Source organism: Anguilla rostrata, chromosome 2 (assembly GCF_018555375.3).
Source record: "Anguilla rostrata isolate EN2019 chromosome 2, ASM1855537v3, whole genome shotgun sequence".
NCBI classification, from domain to species: Eukaryota; Metazoa; Chordata; class Actinopteri; order Anguilliformes; family Anguillidae; genus Anguilla; species Anguilla rostrata.
In genome coordinates, this window is record NC_057934.1 from 51,638,062 (window position 1) to 51,659,498 (window position 21,437).

The following is a 21,437-nucleotide window of genomic DNA, read 5'->3' on the forward strand; positions in this document are numbered from 1 at the left end:
GTAGAAATTCTGTGATTCACTCTCGTGTCAGATTCACAGCTGCTGCCTATCCTGTAAAGAGACAAGGGATAAGGGACAGCCTGAAGGGACAATATTGAATTGATAAATTTTGCTTGAAGGAAAAACACAGGTAGGCCTTTATTCTGAGTGTAAACTGAGTGATTTGGAAATTATTTTTTCATTTCATAATTTCATTGGAACTTTCATAATTTACGCATGTATGATTAGTTTTATATTGTATATCCAGTGGTTACTCTCCTCAAAATTATTTGTTTACGCTTTCTTCCTTGTGTCTGTACTTTACCGTAATATCTACAGGGTAGCGTGGCCGAGCGGTCTAAGGCGCTGGATTAAGGCTCCAGTCTCTTCGGGGGCGTGGGTTCGAATCCCACCGCTGCCAGAACACCTTTTGCGTAGTTCTGAAACGCACAAGACTCTTGGCTTTCCCATCCTTTACAAGCAGCCCCCTCTGGTGGTTTTTCACGCGAATTTATGGCTACGTGCATTGTGGGAACTTAACGTACAGCTCCTCCCCACGTGTCTAGGCAGCAACATGGCTGCGACCTGATATTTCAGACGCCGCTAAACCATACACTGGCACGTTTCAGGTGGAGGGATCGGACTGAAAGAGGCAGCATAAATTAAGCAACATCTGATCGCAAAAATTAAAGCAGGTAGGGGAAACAAACTGTTCCGGACTGTAACAAAATAATGAAGGGTGTGAGTGCAGGCCATAGGACATGTATTTTTCTCCAATACATATACGGCGCTGTTGGTAGTAGCTAGCTAAAGGTAACGTTAGCTGTCTAGATAGCCAATGTGCTAGTTAGCCCACTAGCTAGCTAGCTAGTTAGTTAGTTAGTTTACAAATACTAAGAAAACATGGGAATTCAAGCTAGTTTATTTGCTGATTTGAGCTTCCATTGTTATTCAGTTTTATTCTTATCGTAACTAGCCTTCTTTGGCTAGTATCATTAGCAGTAACTTGGCAGAAAACTACCAAAGTGTGAACGATAGCTTGCTGCGTTGAAAGCTAAACTGGATCAAAGTTTCAGATGCGAAATATTGTTGGCCATGCGTGGTTAACCTACTATATAATTAGTCTGTAAGCCGTGTAACTAGCTGGGAGTTACTTCAACCGTTGCATGTGACTTAGCCAGGTTTTGCTACCCCTTAGCTTAGCTAAGAGACGTCTACGTAACGTTATCCTACCAACAATTTTGATCAGAAGCACGAATCGAGTGTGGCATTTCTAGCAAGCTAGATTAACGTTAGCTCGTTGTCATATTTGGTTAAAACGCTTAGCTGGTGTTGTTTAAGCGTAACATTAGTTACACGTGGACAATAATATTAGGCCTAAACATGCAACAACATCCGTATAGCCAGCTGTGGATTGTTAGAATGTATTCGTCTTCTACGAGCTAGAAATGAAGTTAAGTTCCTTTGATGGGTCAGTTCGGCAGTGATTTTTTTCGTTAGCGTACACTACATAATGCCATTGATTGCTTCTGAAAATAACACGTACACATTAAGGAACATTGAGCCTCCAGAACAGCATCTCTTGCGGGAGGTTGATTTATCCATTTAATGTCATTTAGATCTATATCCCTCTAGCGGGGCGGGCAGTGATATATGAATTGAGTTAAATAGTTAATTTTTCAAAGAACGAGGTTGATTTGGCAATTGTGAAAGAGTGTAATGGCCACATCCCTGTGCGCTTGCGGTGGCTGTGCATACTGTGTGCCTCAGCAATTCTTTAAACCCCCAGGTTTGAACATCATAGGCCTGTCCCTCTGAATAGTTCACACTCGGTTCGCTCAGTATGGCCAGTGGGGAGGACGATGACCCCATCATACAAGAGGTAGGAATCGATTCACCCAACAACTGCATGGAAGGGGGTGTGGTTTGGTAATGTGCGACAGATAAAATTGCTAAAAATTGTCACTTTTCAAAATTTGGAACTACTACCAGTTGTCAAGTGGAAGATGTAGATGAATCCCCAAAACACTGTTAGAAAAGTACATTTTTTATTATGCAGTTATATTATTGATGGAATTAGGCTAGTTAATGCCATTCTTGCTTGAGTAGTCATTTCTTCAAAACATGATGCAATCTTTCAGTTTGTTGCAATGAAAAGACTACTTTTTTCATTTCATCTCATTCATAGGATGAATGTGTGTAACACGTTGACATTTTCTGTTCATAACTTTACAATCATGTTTAGATTGATGTATACCTGGCCAAAAGCCTCGCAGACAAGCTCTACCTTTTCCAGGTAAGTTACACATTTGATATACTGAAATTTTGTCCCGCTGTACTTGTATCCATGCAGACTGCATGCAGCTCTAGGTACAGTAGGAGTGCCTTATGAAGTGAATGCAGGTTTGTGTTCCACATTTCCCTGAGGCATGCTGTGAAAAATGCCATCCTCAACAGTAGTTTGTATTTTTCATATAGTCATAAGTACAGTACTTCACAATTAAATCTGATTCCCAGGAAGTTTCCCAATTGATTGTCCAATTGTTTTCATGTTTCCCCCAGTACCCAGTGCGTCCTGCTACAATGACCTATGATGATGTCAGCCATTTATCTGCGAAAATAAAACCGAAACAACAGAAGGTAGATCTTTTATGGATGTTTGGTCTGTTATGCTTGTATGCCATGTAGTTGGATGATTCAAAAAAGCTTTTTGTTGTGCTTAAACTAGCCCAGTATAATGAGTAATTTCAAATGTCTTCCTGGTTTGTAGAAATCACGATCTGAATCTGCTTATCTCTCCATAGGTGGAACTTGAAATGGCAATTAACACCGTTAGTCCCAACTACTGCCATGGAAAAGGGGAGCAGATCGCACTTAATGTGGATGGTGTTGCATCTGATGATTCTAATATTTACGCAATGTGAGTCCCTTGGCTTGTATGCATGGTTGTACGAGAATGGATGTTGTCATGTTATTCATATTAAGACCATCATGTTTGTGACAGTTTCATTGTTGTCCCTGGTATTTTAAAATGTCTGTCATATTATCATCAGTCATGACCAATCAGTATGTTTTTGGCCCCTGTGTTTTTCTTTACGCTCTTGTCTCTTGCCTCCACCACACAGGAAGATGATGGATAAACAGAGTTTCACCTCCATCCAGGCCACCACCAACACCTCCCGCTATGCTGCAGCAGTCTTCCGAAAAGGTTAGTGTCCTTCTCTACTGGAAGGGCCAAGTGTCGTTTTGCCTTTTGTGGAATATACAGAACGGTTTTTAAATATATGTCCCGGAATTCCCCGAGTGCAATTGCAGTTTGGTTTTCTTGTGCAAATAATTCGTATTTTGCAAATTCAGAGGAACAGATCGTGTCAAATCCTGGAATACAGTCCTGAGGGACTTAATAAGTCAAGGGTGCAGACTTGCTTGAGGTCAAAAACGCTAACAGCCTCAAGGAATTTGTTACAGTTGAAAGTAATGCACTTTATTTTAGAGATTCTTAGGGTTGCAGTGTCAGTGTTTCCCCCAGGTTTTGGTGTCGTCTGTGGTCACGTGGCGCTAACTGGGGGGTGGGGTTGATTGTGATCGTGCTCTGGGCTTGATGATTGCAGTTGCGGACCGGTGCTGGCAGGGAGCCTGGCGGGGGAGGGGGGTTCGTCTGCGATGACTGTTTGGAGACAAGTCATCGCAGACGAACCCCCAGTGGTGCACCGCCACAATATCAGCAGGGCCATCACAAAATGAAATCTGTCATTAATGTAATATGTTTACATTAATGACAGATTTCATTTTGTGATGGCCCTGCTGATATTGTGGCAGTGCACCACTGATTAGTTAACATGGGGGAAGCCCAGAAGGTATTGCTGGTTTCTCATAACTCTTTAATGTTTGAGCCATTGGCTATTCATTGTTTTGACTGTTCAGTCTTATTGTATGTTTCATGTATTCATGTATACAACAATTCTATGCCTTCTATTCAAATTCTGTAGATAAACTGGTATTCCTAGCTACTTATTGTAAGCGTCTTTTAAAAGTCCCTGTGCAATCCGGGGAATGTTTACTGACAAACGTTTGTCTGAAAGCAAAGTATGGTGATGTGCACCTGGTTTGTTTTTAGGAGAGCTCCACCTCACCCCATTGCATGGGATCCTCCAGATGCGGCCCAGCTTCTCCTATCTGGACAAAGCAGACAGCAGACACCGCGAGAGGGAGGCCGCCAATGAAGGTGCCCACAATGAACATTGAGATGCTGGCACTCTTCTGCTTGCATATGATAACAGAACATTGTCGTAGTCAGTTCTCAGTCATTTATAGATTTAGAATAGGCTATCAAAATGACAAATGATGACATTAGTGTATTGTTACTGGTTTTGTTCATGTTTTTTTTTTTTGCTGATGTGAGTTTCTTCTGGCAGGTGGAGACTCCTCTCAGGATGAGGCCGAAGAAGACATCAAGCAGATCACAGTAAGATACGGAGCTCACGTATATATACGTACTCGCACACATCTTTCTCACGCTGACCATCTTGAATTGGTCCCTGCACGTTCAACGCTGTTGGAAGGAGCGTTGGTGTGGAAGTCTCTGAGCTGCGTCCTGGTTTCGGTCCCGCCCAGGTGCGGTTCTCCCGGCCCGAGTCGGAGCAGGCCCGTCAGCGGCGCATCCAGTCATACGAGTTTCTGCAGAAGAAGCAGGCCGAGGAGCCCTGGGTCCATCTGCATTACCACGGCATAAAGGTGCGAGTCACAGAGGGAGGGAGACACTGCAAGTGTGTAGGGCAGACTAAACGCAGCCTGAAGCTTTGAGCTTTCACCCGACATTGCAAATATCAGGCCATTTAATAGAGCCCAATACTGAAAACATCACTCCTGTCAAACTGTACAGTTTTTTACTAACCAACTAGTAGGCTCAGTAGGTTGAAATCAGATGACTGAATGGGTACAGTATGAGTTTACTGTACAGTATGACATCAGATTACAATCTAATGCCACTGTGAGATTTTGTGAGAAAGTTTGGCTTGCTTAAATTAAACAAAAAGGACAATAAGTCACGCAGGCTGTTCGGTTTGTAAACACTTGCTGCTCTGATATTGCATAGAAACAAGGTATTTGTTTATATATAGAAGATGTTCATTATACTTTACCCTTTCAGTCGTCTGATTGCAATTTACTGTATTCAACTAGTTGGTTTGTAGGTACCTATTGCACTGTTTGCCTGGGGGGATTTGTTTATGATTGGGCTGCAGTAAATTGAGTGATATTTGCCGTTTTGGGTGGAGCTTGAACAGAGGCTGGTGTAGAGGAGAGAGCTGCCAGGACTCGGGCAAATTTTGGGGAAAAGAGCGTCAGTGTGAGCAAAATGTGCGTGCCAGTGGAGGAAGGGCTCTGCTTGGAGTGCATGCTAAGCCCTCGGTGCTCTGCTTCCGTGTGCAGGATGGGCGCTCGGAGCACGAGAGGCAGTATCTCTTCTGCCAGGCCATGGGCGCGAACGAGAACACCGAACTGGTGAAGACACCCAGGTGGGTCCAAAAGGAGGTTGCTGGGATCGTAGTCCTAGTCTGTGGTGTGAGTCGGCAAGACATGGAAAGCTTTTTCATCATGTAGAGCTTTAGTATGAGTCGGCTTTAGGTTAGGCCCAGTCTGAATTGGGAAACCCAAATAGCAAGAGCAATGTGCTTCATTATCATCATCGCTGTTTTTCTCTCACAGGGAGTACTTGGCCATGCTTATGCCCCCTGTAGCAGAGGAGAAGATGTGAGTACATCCACGTCCATGTTCTTTATCTTTGCAAACTGTCTTCGGTGTATCGTGGATTAGTAGTTGATGTTTTCTTTCCTTCTCTTCACCGGCCATTGCAGTGTGAAGCCGGTTGGTCCCAGTAATGTGCTGTCTATGGCCCAGCTGCGGACTCTGCCTCTGGGAGAGCAGGTCAGGACCCTCATGAAGAATGGTGAGCAGGAACAGAGAACCCTTTCAAAGTGATAGGTGTTCATGAATATGTTGATCCTGATGCAGCCAGGCATGAAATTGGTGCGGCATCCAGCTGTCTGAACAGCGAGCATCCATCTTGTTGTCTGATAAAAAAAAAAAGCAAAACCAGGAGTCTGTGACCAGGTTATTGGGTGGCTCTTCCTGCTAATATACAGGGTTTCAGTGTAGATGTGTGGTGCATAATCTGGTATCAACTGACAATACATTATTAGTTATATTGTCAAACAGAGAGGTGGGCTATAAAATTAATTTTGCTGCCCGTCTCATCTTGAATGGGTGATGACTCCACTGCTCAGCTTGTGGACTTCAGAGTAAAAGTAATCGGTGGTATATTAAAAGGTGCTTTAAAGTTGTATACATGCTTGCTTTCGCTCTCCTTCATTGATGGAGGATGTTTTAGTAATGAGATGGGCTAACAAATATGATGTGGAATTCAAATCTGGAAACAAGGTGGTGGTAGTGGATGGTAATAAATCCGTGCAGACCCCATTGTTTTTGCATAGAAGTGCTTTCCCCAGTTGTCCTGCAGGAGATTCAAACTCATTGCTCTTTGGTTTCCCAGTTAAAGTCATGCCCTTTGCCAACCTAATGGGGCTGCTGACCTCAGGCACTGACTCCACTGCAGTGCTGCGCTGTGTACAGCAGGTGGCGATGTTGGTCCAGGGCAACTGGGTTGTCAAAAGGTGAGCTCAGCGTGGCACTGAAATAAACACGCATAACACTTGTAAGCAGATGGATACAATGATCCTTATGCATTCTTGGTTTTTAAAAATTCTTCATGTTATGTTAACATTGTGAGGCTAGTGTAAAATTTAAGTTGTCGTTCAGTCCTGTTCTATCATTGACCCTGCTCTTCTGTTTCTTCAGTGACGTGCTGTACCCCAAGAACAGCTATAGTGCGCTAAGTGGTGTGCCTGCAGAAGTACTCTGTCGCGGCAGGGACTACGTTGTGAGTGTCCTTCTCAGTGCTCCAACCTTTTGTGCGCCTCCGCTCTGAATGAAATGCATGAGATTATGTAATATAAGCAGTAATCTGTGCCTTTTGTGTCATTTGTCAGTGTACTCCCAATTAAGCAATTAAAGTCTGTCTAGTTTAGTTCTTTGTTTTTGTGAGGTCAGATTGGTCAATGTGGTGCTGCACAGTGAACTTTCACAATAGGATATGGGAAAAATGGTTGTGCATTTGTCCACATTCTGACTTTTGTGGATGAAATGCCAGCTGTTCTGTTTCCTGCCAGATAATTGTATTCTTGTCAAATGCTGTTTATTTAAGCTTTCCAAGGGTTTGAGTAAATGTGAATCATCTTTGCAAATTCAGAATGGTTATTGATGATGCATTCCCTTTGGTTCTCAGATGTGGAGGTTCACCCAAGAGCGCTCTGTATTGCGGAAAGAAATAGCTGCTATAATCAAGGTGTGTATATTGATCCAGTACGTGCGTGGCTGTTGCAGTACTTCAACTTGACTCAAGGTGTCAGCAAAGCCTGAAGTATTTGTCTAATTGTGACGTACCGGTTCAAGGGCAGTGTTTTATTTCCATGATTTTAGTTATTTTATTTTGCCAAGATCATCTCTTGTTCCTGGTAGAGAATCTTCCTCAGTGGAGCTGTATGTATAGAACCCATAATCATCAATTAATAAAAACATGGCCGTTGTCTAATGTTGAAAGCATAATTAGTATGTTATTTTCAATTAATTTCTATTGTGTAAAGATGAAGACTTGTTTTGACTCTTAAATACCAGTGAGTGAGAGGTCTACACACCAATGGCATACTTTTTGAAATATGTATGAAAGGAATCAGGCTGTCATAGGTTTCCCACAGTTTAAAGTGTGTCCTTGATTAATTGCAGTTTGTAACCGAGCCCTTGAGATGGTAATAAAACCTAATCTAGTGTTGTGCGTTTGGTGGGCTGTGTCCGTTCTCTTTGCCAGTGATTGCTTGTATATTACTGTGGCGTTCTGTCTGTGTCCGTCTGTCTGACCCGGGCTTTCTGCTGCTGCCTGTCTCAGCTCCCCCCAGAGGATGTGAAGGACTTTCTGGAGCAGATGTCCGTGTCCCGTGTAAACCGTGGCTGGGAGTTCCTCCTGCCCAGCGACACAGAGTTTGTGAGGAAGCACCCAGATGTGGCTCAGAGGCAGTATATGCTCTGGCTCGGCATCCAGGCCAAGTACGATCCGCAGAGTCCGAACACCATGAGCTTCCTGTCTCAAACGAGGAGAATTTCCGTTTAATACATAGTCATGATTTTAAAATTTTCACCAGGTCTCCTCTGGTTCGCCCCTCTAGAACTCCAGTAACCGAGTAAATCAGATTCCCATTCCATGCAATTTGTTAGTACTTGGGGTCCTGCACTGTTGAGTTGAGCTTCATTGTCGGCTGCTTTGGAAGGTTTTGCATCCATTTATCTCTCACAGATTGGAAAAGGTGTTCAATCTGTCTAAAGAAGACATGATGCCAAAAAGGCCAGATTCCCAAACAGGTAAGCCTTCAAAATGATTGGTTCCCTCCATTGATGATCACATTGTGTTTGTGCCTGTTACACCAGTTTGTTGGTAACTTTGCAGTTGTGTTTAGTTGTTGGAGAGCTAAGATGGCTGCAATGGCGGCTGTGCGTTTGACCCCTCTTGCAGAAGTGGTGTCCGTGAGTGGCGATCAGAGACTCAAGGCTGCCAGAGACCTGGCCAGGGAGAACCAGGCCTCGCTGCGGAGGGACCTGGAGCAGCGGCGACAGGGTGCGCCCAAGAGCGCCTCCTTCAGGGTGAAGGAGGAGCCCCTCAGCGACGCCGAGGAGCCCATGGACACCTCCGTCCCCAATGGCTCTCTCAACGGTTACCCGGGCGCCGGTTACCCGGGCGCCGGCTCCCCGGCGGACCCTCTCAACGGCCACGGCACCAACGGCCCGACCCAAGAGCTCCTGGACTTTGTGGGGGCCACCTTTCGCAAACACTTTGTGCTGACGCTGAGCGAGCTGAAGCGCCTTTTCAACCTGCACCTGGCCAGCCTGCCCCCTGGACACTGCCTGTTTGGGGGCATCTCAGACCGCCTGCTGCAGGACACCATACTGCTCTGCCACTGCCGACAGATCCTGGTGCCTGTGAGTACTCTTAAGTCCTGGCTGCGCGCCTGAAGGTCTGCAGCGGTGGGTGGTGTACAGTGGCTATATAGGGAAAGTGTTCACACGGATGTTTCTGTAGTTACTCATTGCTCAAGTAATAACTAGAGCTATCCATGTTATTTCTTATAGTTAAATAGGTCTGCGGTTTGCTTACCTTTGTTTTCAAAACCGTCAGTAAATGCTTTCATCACTGCTGCCTAAGACCAGCCGGCAGAAGTGAATCATCAGTTAGGCCTGCAGTGCTTAATTTGTTATAGGGTAGTGACTTATTATGGTTATTTCCACAAGTACACTGTCCTTGGATGGTGTTCTGAAAGAGGTGCTAAAAGTTCTAATGTAAAATACCATGTTGGGAAAATCTGAAAAATTGGCTTTATTAACTAGGGCTGCTTGGGTTGAAAACAAAAGTGGTAATCATTTTCACCCAGGTTGACACTTCTACTGAAGGTCTCCAGAAGGTGTCATTTCATTCCAGTTGAAAGTACCATGTGAAGGTTCCAGAGTAAAAACATTATTGGTTAACTTTTACCAGCTGCCTTCTCTCTTATTTTTCAAGTGAAGTGTAACTAGGCATGAATAGCTTTTTTACACTGTTGACATTAGTTGATCATTGTATCTAGCGCTGAACTACTTGGCTAGCTAACTGTAGATCTACCCGGCTGTCATGGCTTTCTTTCAGTTGACCTGTCTTTCAGAGATGGGGCAGGAACCTTTCAAGTTGATGTCAATGGGAATTGCTCAGTAACAGCAGGTGAATAGAAAAGGCCATGTGTGATTTGGGTATTGGTGTCACAATGAGGTTTAGTTAGTGACATGTCTGCTCTGGGAAAATTTAACTTGACACACGCAAACCCACTTTCTGTAGCTGCTGGAAGCTGGAATTGTCGGGCAGAATTTTATGAATTTTCCCTGGTGAGGAAATGTGACTGGAATGCAGATCGCTGTCATCCTCTGTCACTTCAGATTTCAGGTGTGCACTGGCACATTTGTCGTCTATGGATTTCCTTAAACTGCGTCCAGACACTAAGAATTTCACACTGCCTTTCGCAGCTGATTTGAAATTCATTTGGCCATGCTTGGTTGTAAATTATACATCTATGAACCTGAACAGTGCTGTTCTGCTACAATTTCAAGGCATGTCTGAAATTCATTAAAAACTTAACACCAGTTATTTAATTGTGTGATGGACAAGTGTTGAAGATATATGGGTATTCGGTAGAAAACGGTTACGCACACTTGTAATCTAGGATCACAAATTTCCTCTTCCTTGCTTGGCAGGAAATTAATCAAATGAGTGGCTGTCTACATTTGCAACAGTGACCTGGGTCCGTTTCCTATCTCTGATGTCCGTTGTATGCTTCTGCATATTTGCATTTTCACTCTTCGTACTCTGGCATGTCTGTCACGCACCCATGTGACCACTGTTTATAGATAGTGAATGTCCAAGTGTGGCTTGCACTCTACTCCCAGTTAGCTAGAAGGCGTTCATATTGAGCTCCTGTACCTTGGTCTGAGCATAATATTCAGAGAAAGATAAATGCGTAGCCTAACTCTTTATCTTTCTCTAAAGATGTTGCACAAGTTAATCCACTGTGGTTGGACCAGTGAAAAACAAAACTTGAGCCTTTTCAACTTCTACACTACAGACCCAGCAATTCTGCTGGACTGGAGTGTGTTCCTTAAAGATACATTTTTTTAAAACTGTGAAAGCAGGGTAATTTTTTATCTGCAACTTCCTAGTATTTTTAGAGACTGTGAATGAGGGCACCAAGTCCTGAATACTGGAACAGAATGCTAGCATGCTCCTTCACCCTCTGCTATTCAGACTTTATTTAATGTAGCTACTGTAGGTCTCTGTAACCATGGTGATTTTTGCAATGTTGAAATAATAGATGAAGGTGCATTAACTGAAGGCCAGTCACTGTTAGGACTCTGTCTTTGAAACTCATACGATTTGTTTTTCTGTGTTTAAGGATTTCTGCTGTAATTGCACAGCATTTGAATATTTGGCATGAAATGCAACATTGTGTTGTGACTGACATCCTGAAATTTAAAGCATAACACATTCAATACAGCAGTGTCTTGGTTCCTGGAGCAAAGAAACAAAACACAGAAAGCTTCATTATTATTTTTTCATTTGTCTTATCTTAGCTAAATAGTAAGATTGAAGTAAATGCAGAACTTATTTTCATTAATCTTATCCTAAAATACACTTCTGGACTCCTTTCTCTCGCAGCTGTTACATGCATAGTTTTGTTGGTAAATGGCATTATAATTTGCTAATGCAGTATAATTCCAGCAATGCTGAATTTTGCGCATTCAGATACAAATTAAATATATTGTGCTTACTTTTCAGTCATGTTGTCACTAATAATTGGCAAATAGGCTTAATTCCGAATCTCAGTGCCCTGTTTGGCTGGGTTAAAATTAGAGCCCGACCGATGCCAGATTTTTGGGCCCGATGCCGATCCCAATTTTGGAGAGTCCTAGCCCACCGATTACCGATGTTTTGACCGATATTTTGTCAAAAAGTGCAACATTTTCAAATCAATTTGAAAAACTTATATTTTATTAAAGTTTCTATATTTAAGAACATTTAACTTATAAGCAAACAAATAAAAATAAACATACAAAGAACTTTTTAGATAAAAAAATGTAAAAGATGATATTAAATTAAATATATATATATATATTCACACCATCTTTAAGTGTGTGAAATCAAAATAACTCCACACCTTGCTTTTACTCCTTTCTTTTCCAGCCATCTATAAAAAATTAATTTAAAAAAAATCAGTTTTCCAGTTTCAAACATGTATTTTTATGAATATTATTATTGTTGTTGTTATTAATGTGTTATTATTATTTCTTAGTATCTATTCTCAGTAAATTAATTATATTTTATTTTATTCCTACTACATGATCTCAAAGAGTAAGACTATCTAGCGAGCTTCCCTGTCCATAAGAATTCGGTGGTGAAAATAACTACAATGCGCTCTGACGCGTGACTAGATGACACGACACTCGCTCCCAGTAACGCATTAGCTATTGACACAGCCTCATTATATATTCTCAGTAAGTTAAATAAATTATATTTTCTTATTTTATTTCTACTACATGATCTCAAATAGTAAGACATTATCTGGCGGAGCTAATGAGTGAATCAGTGTAACGTTAGATGAAATTAAATTGACTGGATGAAATACGTGAAAAAAACTACAATGCGCTTTCGTGCAGGTTACCCACGCTAACTGTTGGTTGATTCACTTCTCCAACAGCAATCCTTCTCTCGTGTTATCACGACAAAGCTAGATAATATGGCTTAAAATGATCCACGTTAGAAGTGTTTTATCGGCGTTTTTACTATCTGGTTAGCTTGCTACGATGATGCGTGACTAGATGACACACTCGCTTGCAATAACGTGTTGGCTACACAGCATCATATAGTAGCTAATATAATTATCTCAGATAAAAAAACAAATGTGTGATGCCTTCAATCAACATTTTATTTTGGCTGCTTATTTATTTGAGAATACAGCGATGTCCTCTGGAAATGTAGATCCTACGCTGCTTATGTGCTCACTGCCACTTCATAAAGGCTTGCTAGCCAGCTAGCTTACTCGCTTGATACTGAGGATTGATAAACATAGTGCTCGTATAAACGCATTCAATTAAAAACTTTCACTTAATATACACACCTTTATTGCAGCAATCGAATCTGTGCAGACAAGTCTTGCAGTGGAGAATACTGGATGAGGCATGTGTGACAAACGTCTTATTAGAGAAGTAGCGCGTCAGCTGCTGCAGTTCACACTTGTATTAGAGCTCCCTCTACTGGATAATTCTAGTAAATAGCAATTACAACGTTCGAACAGACAAGTACAGATAAATAATCACTGTTTTTTATTTATTATACTTATTTAAAAATCAGGACACATCGGCTACATAACTGCCGATCCGGATGTCCTCAAAAAAGTCAAATAATGGCCGATATATCGGCCAAACCGATATATCGGGCTCTAATTTTTTTAGAGAGCATTGAAACATAAAGCTATGATAAGTGCTACCTGGTTATACTAGTTTTCAATGCCCTGACTTTATACCATTTGAACTGAGGGCAAGAAATGGCAGTGAGCAGTGTAAACCTTACGTACGTACTTGCCTGTTCTTGACTGCTGAGATTGATCTGATTTAATGGCACCCGACTGAAACAACAGTGAAAGGCAGACACGCCCCTCTGTCATGCAGGAGGATTGCGGCCTCAGCTTGGCAGCAGTCCAGGGAGCCCTGCACAGGGCTTTCTGTTTCTGCGGGCTGACGCTTTTCCCCTGGAGTGGGAGATCAGTAGACAGGTAAGCCGCAGCACAGAGCCCCCGTCTGTGCTCGGAGGGAAGCAGGTGAGGTATGACGTCCGGCTCGGGGGCTGGCATTCTCAGGTTCACTGTGAAGCTCTCAGGGCGATTACAATCGTCTGGGAACACAGAGTTATGGGCCACAGGTTTGTCCTTGGATCAACAGACAAGGGTGATCACGTGTTACTGTGGTAGACCCTCCTCCCCCTCCCCCTTGAGCTTGAGTTTAGATGTAGCAGTTGGATTACCATATAAAGAAACCCTTTATAGTCAAGATGTTTTCAAAATGTGCAAAGAGTCGAGTTATACTGCTGCATTGAAATGTTCAAGGAGCCATAATGCCGTCTCTTAAACCTATTGAGCTCTTGACCATATTGAGCAACACCACTGTTGACTGATTTTGGGTCCTTCACTTTACTGGATTTTTTTTCTTTGTTTTTGGGGAGGGGTTCAAATCTATATTTTCAAAACAAGAACACTCCAGACTATATTTTCTTTGTTGCTCTGCTACTCTGCATTGTTAAAAGGCTTGCTAAAAAGCATATAAAAAATTTCGCTGAGTGCTCTGCCAGCATTTTGAAGTAGGCTGTTTAAATGATGAACAAGCATTTTGAGACTGGGATGCAAATTAGTAGTAGTCCAGTCGGGGCTAAATTGAGCAGGACACAAGTAGTTGATAAATGTCACAGTTCGCTATGATTGCCTTGTGGAAGGTGCAGATACACCATGTATACTGTTATCTAGTCAGCTAGTTGCTTAGTAGGGGTGGTAGTTGACTTGGTATGCAGCATATATAGTATTGTGCTAATGTCTTAAACCACCAACAAAAATTATGTTAAGCGATTGATCTGCACAGTAAGTGTTTTATTTGCTTGGGAAAACACGATATAACCTAAGAATAAATCCAAAAAATGATATAATGAAAGGAACAAGAATTTCTTGTGTTACTAAAAAATGTTTGTATAGGTTGTGAGGTGGCAAGAAGAACACGGGTTTGGTTCCGAAACCTCTCTTTGAGGCACCCCAGCCACCCCATGCATTTTTATAATATCATCAGCAGCACAGCTGATTCAGCTTAATGAGGTATTGATGAGCTGAACCAGGTCTGTTGGTGGTCAAATTGAACAAATATATGGAGTAGTTGTGGTGACTTGAGGAGAGGTTTGAAAATGGCTAAGCTAACACAGTTTTACAGACATAAAATCGTAGTTTTGAATCAACAAAGCAATTATCAGCGAGAAATAGCTAGTCTAACCTGATTTGCAAGAAGTGGTGTTCAAGCTGTCATCACAAAATTTGAAGGAACTGGCCTTGTTGAACACAACAAACCCAGCGGAAGGCCCAAAAGCCTCTCTTCATCTGAATAGTACTTAAAGGTCACTTCTTTGAGGGATAGAAGGAAGTCCAGTGAAGTGCTACATTGGTTGCTCAAGATCTTTCACCAAAGTGCATGCTTTAACTGTGAAAAGTAGTATAGTAGGGCGTGTTGCCACTAAGAAATAACTTTGTGGAAAGGCAACAAGCCGAAGCGATTGCAGTACATGAAAGATCATAAAGCATGTGCTAGCAACCAGTTCAGTTTTGAAGTTTTTGGTTCACAAAAAAGTCAGTATGTCAGAAGAGGAGTAAGTGAGAAGTACATTGATGACTGTCAAACAGTGGTAAACTGATGTGCAAAACTTCATCTTTCAGCACAATAAGGATCCCAGTTGCCATAGTCTATTGATGGAGCACTCATAATATTAGATTTGCTATCACAGAGCCCTGACCTCAACATCATTGAAGTTGTGCGATCGCTTGGACTGGGAAAAGAACGAAAAGCGGGCCAAGTTTCTTTTGTTTCTGTGAAAGAGTTATGGCAAATCCTTCAATATGTTTATCCCAGGACTACTTCAAAAAATTACTTGACAGTCTGCCAAAGCAAATTTCTTTGCAGTTTTGCATTCTAAAGGAGGCCACGCAAAATGCTGTTTTATTTTAAAAACACATTTTCATCATTAATTTTTGTTTTCTTTAGTATTTTTAAATCACACTGTTCAGATAAATGCCTTTTATTTGACCTACGACTTTTGCACAGTACTGCATGTAATAAGCTACATGGAAATCTGATAATGCACAGTATTTGTGTGTTTTTTTTGGGTAACCTACTAGCTTTTTTTCTTCACACTCTCTTACCTATGTTAGTTTTCATTGACTGAAATCTCACAATATAACTGTACTAATACAGAGCATTTGAAATGAGGTCTGTTTTTAGGCTTAATGTCAATGAGTTAGCCTCCCAACCTTTTGAAACTTTGAATCATCCCTAGAACTTTTGCTCCGTTCAAGGTAAAACATAAATCATACAGGCTCAAGCATGTTCCTCACACTCTGATGCGTTTCCACGTATGGCATGCACACCTCAGCATATTAGTGGCTAATGGCCTTGGCCACAGCATTTGTGGGAAAATATGTGCTTTTATTGTCTTTTAATATTTGTGTCTCAGCTTGTTATAGACACTGAAATATCCTCTGCGGTTATGCAGGGTGCACGCTAGTATGTTACAGTCATCACTGAAAAGCTGTCTGTTCTTTACTGGCTGTAGGGTGCATCTCCTCTTGGGAGACATGATCCAGAACTCCTAACAGGCAGTTTGATTTGTGTTTTGTATTAAAAATATTGACCTAGGTTGCTGATTGCAATAACCACAATATGATTTATTACAGCTAGCAGTCTCAAAATAGCTGTCTATTCAGAATCTGTATTACTTTATTTGTTTGTTTATTTGTTTATACTTGGACTAATATTTATGCCTAAATCAAAATTTTATTAGGTTCAGTTACAAGTATTATGTCTTCAACATAATTCCAGATTGTGGCTGTTCTTTAGGAGATTGGCAAGTCTTTGTCAAGTTCTCTTTGTATCGAACATGGTAGTGATAAATTACTCTTTATAATTGATGTGGTATGTTTTTTGTTGTTTTACTGCCGTGAATATATCCTGAATGTGGATGTCCCTTTAAAATGGGTTGCAGTGCTCTATGATTTTACAGACTAGGCGTGGAAGTGGTGCATTTGGTATGCGTTTTCTCCCGAAGTCAGTTTTCTGGAATGTTGTTTTGTCTCTTCATACGGCAGAGGGGATGATGCAACTGGGGAGCAACATGTCAGCCTGCTGTATAAAACCCCCGCCTTTAATTCAGTCCGGAAAAATTGTTGGTTTGCTTTTTTGCTTCTTGCGTACATTTAGTAAAACTACTGTAGTTAGGTGAGTCTGTAACATTCACTGCATGCTGTTCCAGTTAGGAATTGGCATTTTATAATCTGACCATATGATATCACATAATCTGACCACATGCTGCATTTACAGTAGGGCAGAAAATGTATGATTTCCCAGCATTTTTAAATGCTTTTGTCTGTTGCTCATTAACTAAACTGACTGAGGTTGTTTTGTAATTTATTGCTTAGGTTTTTAAACCTAAACAGAGAAGTGTTAACTGCCCAACTTCCTCTTTCTTATCTGTGTAAATGGCATGTATAGAGGGCATAATCTCATTTTGGCCCAGGTTTAGCGTGTAATCCCCTTCTGTAGGGGGGTAACTAGATATAATGGTTATTATTGGTCGAGGAGCCAAAGCCTATTACTGGCTGAAGTCGGCAGTGTTTCGTGGAATGCACTCACTCAAGTCTAATGGGCCATGTTGGTGCAGGGAAGGAGAGATGTAATGAAATGCAGTAAAATAATATGCCCACCATTGATGTAATTGAATTCTACAAGTATTGTATGGGAAACAGTTTTGTTTTGAAGTAGGCCTATGCTGCTATTACCAGTTTTTACCCATTATCTCAGTTATGTTTGTCTGCCTGTCACTTGTTCCTGACTTGTTTTGAATAATTGGTGCAGAGCTGTGGAATTAAAGGATTTTTACCTTTTGCTCTGCTTCATTTCTGTCTTGCATCCTTTGTTCTCTCATTGATCAGTCAGAAGTGTAGTTCATCTCCCTATGTGTGATCCACCACAGGTATTGACCATGCACAGCATTTGAAAAGCTAACCCTCAGAGAGGGTAATCAGTCAATTGCAGCCTGTTAGAGATCTTGGGTCAGGCCCACAGGAGCTCCTGCTGGGAAGCCTTGAATAAACACAGCAGAGCATCCTGTTTTACTTTCCTGTTTTTATGTGGCCTCCAGGAACATCCGCAGCCATTTCCCATCTCCTTTAAGTCATTTCTATGCTGCCTCCCTGTGGTTTATCGACCTGTCGATCAGCGCAACATTGATTTCAGACCCTGCACGTCTGTACCTCTTTGACAAACTACAAATCACAGTAACAGAAATAACCCGTGCTTACAGTGGGCTTTATTTGAAGTGGAATCCAACGTGCCCATTACCCATCAGTCTTAGTTTTCCATGTGTTTGGAATGCCGTTTATTCATGTTTGTCTATCACAGTCTCCTTATACCCATGCCTCTCTCTTTCCCCCAGTTTCCCGCTCAGACCTCGGCTGCGTCAGATGAACAGAAGGTCTTTGCGGTGTGGGAAACGGGAGAAACGTTTGACAAGGTGAGGTCTGTTCCACTCTGTGAAATGTGGTGTAATTTCTATGGTTCTAATGCCTGCACTTAGATTTGAATTTCCATCCGCTGCATCTGTCCCTTGTTGTGGCCCCGGGCTTCATCTTACAGATAGATTGGTCAGCACATCGAATCTGCACGTCTGCTCTTGTTCTTATTTGCATTTTTGTGCTTGCGTGTCGGCCTGTGCCGGTGCTTGTGTTCTGAGCCTGCATGTGCCTGCTCTCAGCACCGTCAGATCCTGTTTGAAATCTTCATGAAGAACTACCGCGTCAGGAGGAACGTCATCCAGGCCCGGCTCACGCAGGAACTGGGGGACGCCGTCACCAAGGCCGACATCGACAGGCTGCTTAAGGTACCCTGGCTTTCAAAGGCTGTTTACATATGCTAGATACCTGCTGTGTTATCAGCAGACACTCGTACCTCAGCTTGTGCTAATGGTTGGTTTTTCTTACAGGAATGCTGTATGAGCTATGGAGGGATGTGGTACCTGAAGGGCACGGCGCAGTCCTGACAGTAAAGGGGGAGGGGTGCCCTGGAGGGCCCCATCATCCAGTCGTCTCTTCTAGAGCTTTGTGGGAGGGCTCTACATCGGGAGAGGAAGCCGAAGCATTGGACAAGTCACTGCCCTCCTGCCTCTAGCCAGAAGACCAGAGTTTGGGGGGAAAGGATGCCAAGTTCTCGGCCCCAGGCCATATGCCATTGTACCTAATTTACCTGAAGTCATAACAGAGCTAAGGCAAAGCAGCAACAGGACGGTGTCAGCATCAAGTAGAACATCCCGCATAGTCACAAAAAGGGCTGAATGGTGAAGTCTGGTTGGAGCATTTGTGTATATACTGTATTTGAAAATATTTTGAGTCAAATGTTTGCAGTCCAAGATTTTGAATTCAGAAAGCAGTGCATAGTAATTTTTATTTAATATCTCTTACAAGATGAGGAATGAGAAATGGGAAATTGTATAGACCAAATATAAGAAGTGTAGTTTATAATCATATGATTTTATCCTGATTGTGGCCTTTGGAAAAAGTCTAGTTTTTCCTGTTTCCCAGTCTTTTTACAGAGGGGGGATACGCCTCTGATTTTGTCTTTGGCCTTAAGATGAACACCTTAGTAGAGGCAGTTTTACAGTAGAGGCAGTTTTTTTTGTCCTTAATTTTTTTCGCACACGTTGCGTGAGGGAAGGGTGGGGTCTTCAGAACAGGAAGCATGGTGTTTCATATCAATGAGCCTTCTTGTCCCTCTGCACAAATATGCAAATAAGGACAAAATCACCTACAGAAAAAGGCAAGGATTAAATGCTGAATTTATTTTGATTTGAGTCTGACTCCAGATTGATGCAAAGCATTTAAGAAATGCTGTCAGAATGCACATAAATTTTCAGGCAGAAAATGTAAATGCTCTCCCTATATTTGTGTAGATTTAATTACAATCATTTAATCCACTGATACAGCGTTTACAGAATACAATTTGGTAGTTTAGTACTTTAAGACTGAATAAGACGAATTGAAAAGAAAGTGGTTAGACCAAAGTAAAGTGGTGTGAGATTGGTTGGATGCATTGCAATGTCCTGATTTCATTTTCATCTGCAAGAAATCCGTTTAATTTTAAGTATTTCACACAGTTCAACTTGTAATAGTTGGTAACATGCATATTTTGAAAGGTTTCCTCTTTTGTGTAATGCTGCTTTCATTAAGTCTTTCCAAATAGTCTGGCAACAAGAACCTCCTTGTTTGGAGATTTGGTATTACTGACTTTTTTTGGTAAATTGAAACTTTGATTATTTGCAGGAAGAGTACAACCTTAACAAGCCTTTGGTTTATTTTAAAGGGACAGTTCATTTTCAAAAAAATTTTTTTATTGGTATGGTGTTTGATTGGCATTGACAGGTTCTGTGTGTGGTGGATATTTTAGGTATTTACAGAAGCCTTATGAAAATGGCTGGCGTAGAGGCATTGTGGGTTATGTGGTCCAAGACAAGTAAATGCCCTTGAAGTTACTCCAAAGCAGCTTGTATAGTGATGTTATGCCTCCTTGGGTCTTGCATGTTTATATTACCCAATTGTACTTCAAAAATCACGCTTTCTCTTTCATTTGTAGTTGGAACTATTTCCTATGGCAAATGCAACCTGAGACCACTGCATTCGAGGGAAGAAGCACTGATACAATATGAAACTTAATTGTGTTTATAACTGAATCAAATGCGATAAAATGGATCCGTTCATATGTTCAGCCTCTGGAAACGTAATCTCACATTACAAGCTGTCGGAGGTACTTGAAGTCTATTTTCTTGCTTTATATCCCAAAACCCTAATGCATCTATACTGTAAATTAAAAAAAAACTTTAAATACACTTAAACTGAAATAACATCTCCAGAAAGTGAACCATCCCTTTAAGATGAGGCTAGACTGTGTTGTGGAGTCTGGCTTGATAATTTGATTATATGCAATTTAATAACTAAATGTGATCTATGTATTGAGATCTCATTGAAAAAAGAGCAGTGAATTTGGTTGTCATTGCCTCTATTTGTTTCCGCCAAACATATGAACTTGCATGATCACTGGTTTGTTTTTAGTACGTCACTAGTGTTACAGGGCTGCTTTGCCTTTCATTGTTTTAGGTCTGGTACCTCAGTTAAACAGAAAATGGTCGACCTCTTATCACAGATGTGTTGTTGTCCTTTTCCCCTTCTATGTAACCACCCAGAGTCCAAAGGGTAGAACATGCAACTGGCTGTTGCAGTGCCTCAATTCTTAAATGGTTTACACTGAATGAAATTTAAAAACCTAAATGAGTCGGGCCTTAACAAAGATGGCGTCCATCATAGCGGGAAGTCATGGAAGGTTATGCGGGCCGAGTGTTCGATTTGTTGTCATGCAGGGATAATGTGACTATGGCAGCCAAGCGTACAACGTCACTACTTTGCATTACACTGGGGTTGCTCATGTTGTGGAGTGAAGGTGGGCTCTTTGGCAGATTAAGTGCATGCAGAATAACTGGAGGTGTGTCTTCAAGTTTCAAGAGAAATCCTCTTCAAGTTTCAACACAAGTCACTTACCTCAAGACCAAAACAGGCCACTGTATGTAATACTCAAGTTATTTAGAAGTTTGTTTACATTAAAACAAAAAACTGGGCCTGGAACAGTTTAATCAAGTGTATCAAAAGCTCTGCACTGTTGGTAAACATTCTTCAGTGTGTTCATTATGTCCTGAATAATGTCCATGAGGTGTCAGTGTTTCAGGTCTGTCGTAAATTTCCCTGTTTCTCTACAGATGTAAGGGACCTGGTACAGATCATTTTGAACATGGACTACCTGCAGATCACTATTTCTGTCCTTTTCCCAGTGGTTATGTTGTCTCCTTTAATAAAGCAATGCAATAACATCTGTCATTGCTCCCTTTATTTGCTGTATTATGAAATGAGCCTTCTGACTTTTGGGGTTTTAAGCTG

General features: G+C 41.7%; 1 protein-coding gene and 1 non-coding gene across 2 annotated transcripts; both read left to right on the forward strand.

The window, feature by feature from the left end:
* The first annotated feature begins 318 nt into the window (after positions 1-318).
* Positions 319-400, forward strand: trnal-aag (transfer RNA leucine (anticodon AAG)). The gene has a single exon. It is a non-coding gene; the product is annotated as a tRNA-Leu (tRNA).
* Positions 401-500: 100 nt separating this feature from the next.
* Positions 501-21,370, forward strand: polr3e (polymerase (RNA) III (DNA directed) polypeptide E). Its single transcript, XM_064322964.1, has 21 exons — positions 501-674; positions 1,769-1,861; positions 2,225-2,275; positions 2,542-2,619; positions 2,784-2,899; positions 3,105-3,187; positions 4,097-4,204; positions 4,395-4,444; positions 4,594-4,713; positions 5,410-5,495; positions 5,686-5,730; positions 5,835-5,926; positions 6,530-6,650; positions 6,835-6,916; positions 7,322-7,381; positions 7,979-8,136; positions 8,384-8,448; positions 8,600-9,063; positions 17,897-17,974; positions 18,215-18,340; positions 18,443-21,370. Exons 2-21 carry the CDS (start codon positions 1,823-1,825, stop codon positions 18,497-18,499), a joined length of 2,079 nt encoding a protein of 692 aa, XP_064179034.1. The 5' UTR covers positions 501-674; positions 1,769-1,822; the 3' UTR covers positions 18,500-21,370.
* Positions 21,371-21,437: the final 67 nt, after the last annotated feature.

Bases quoted from the DNA above. Each gene is read 5' to 3' on its own strand.
- polr3e (XM_064322964.1), top strand. From the start codon at position 1,823: ATGGCCAGTGGGGAGGACGATGACCCCATCATACAAGAG. The intron at 5,927-6,529 runs GTGAGCAGGAAC...TTGGTTTCCCAG, and splicing joins CAGGACCCTCATGAAGAATG to TTAAAGTCATGCCCTTTGCC. The intron at 6,917-7,321 runs GTGAGTGTCCTT...TTTGGTTCTCAG, and splicing joins GTCGCGGCAGGGACTACGTT to ATGTGGAGGTTCACCCAAGA.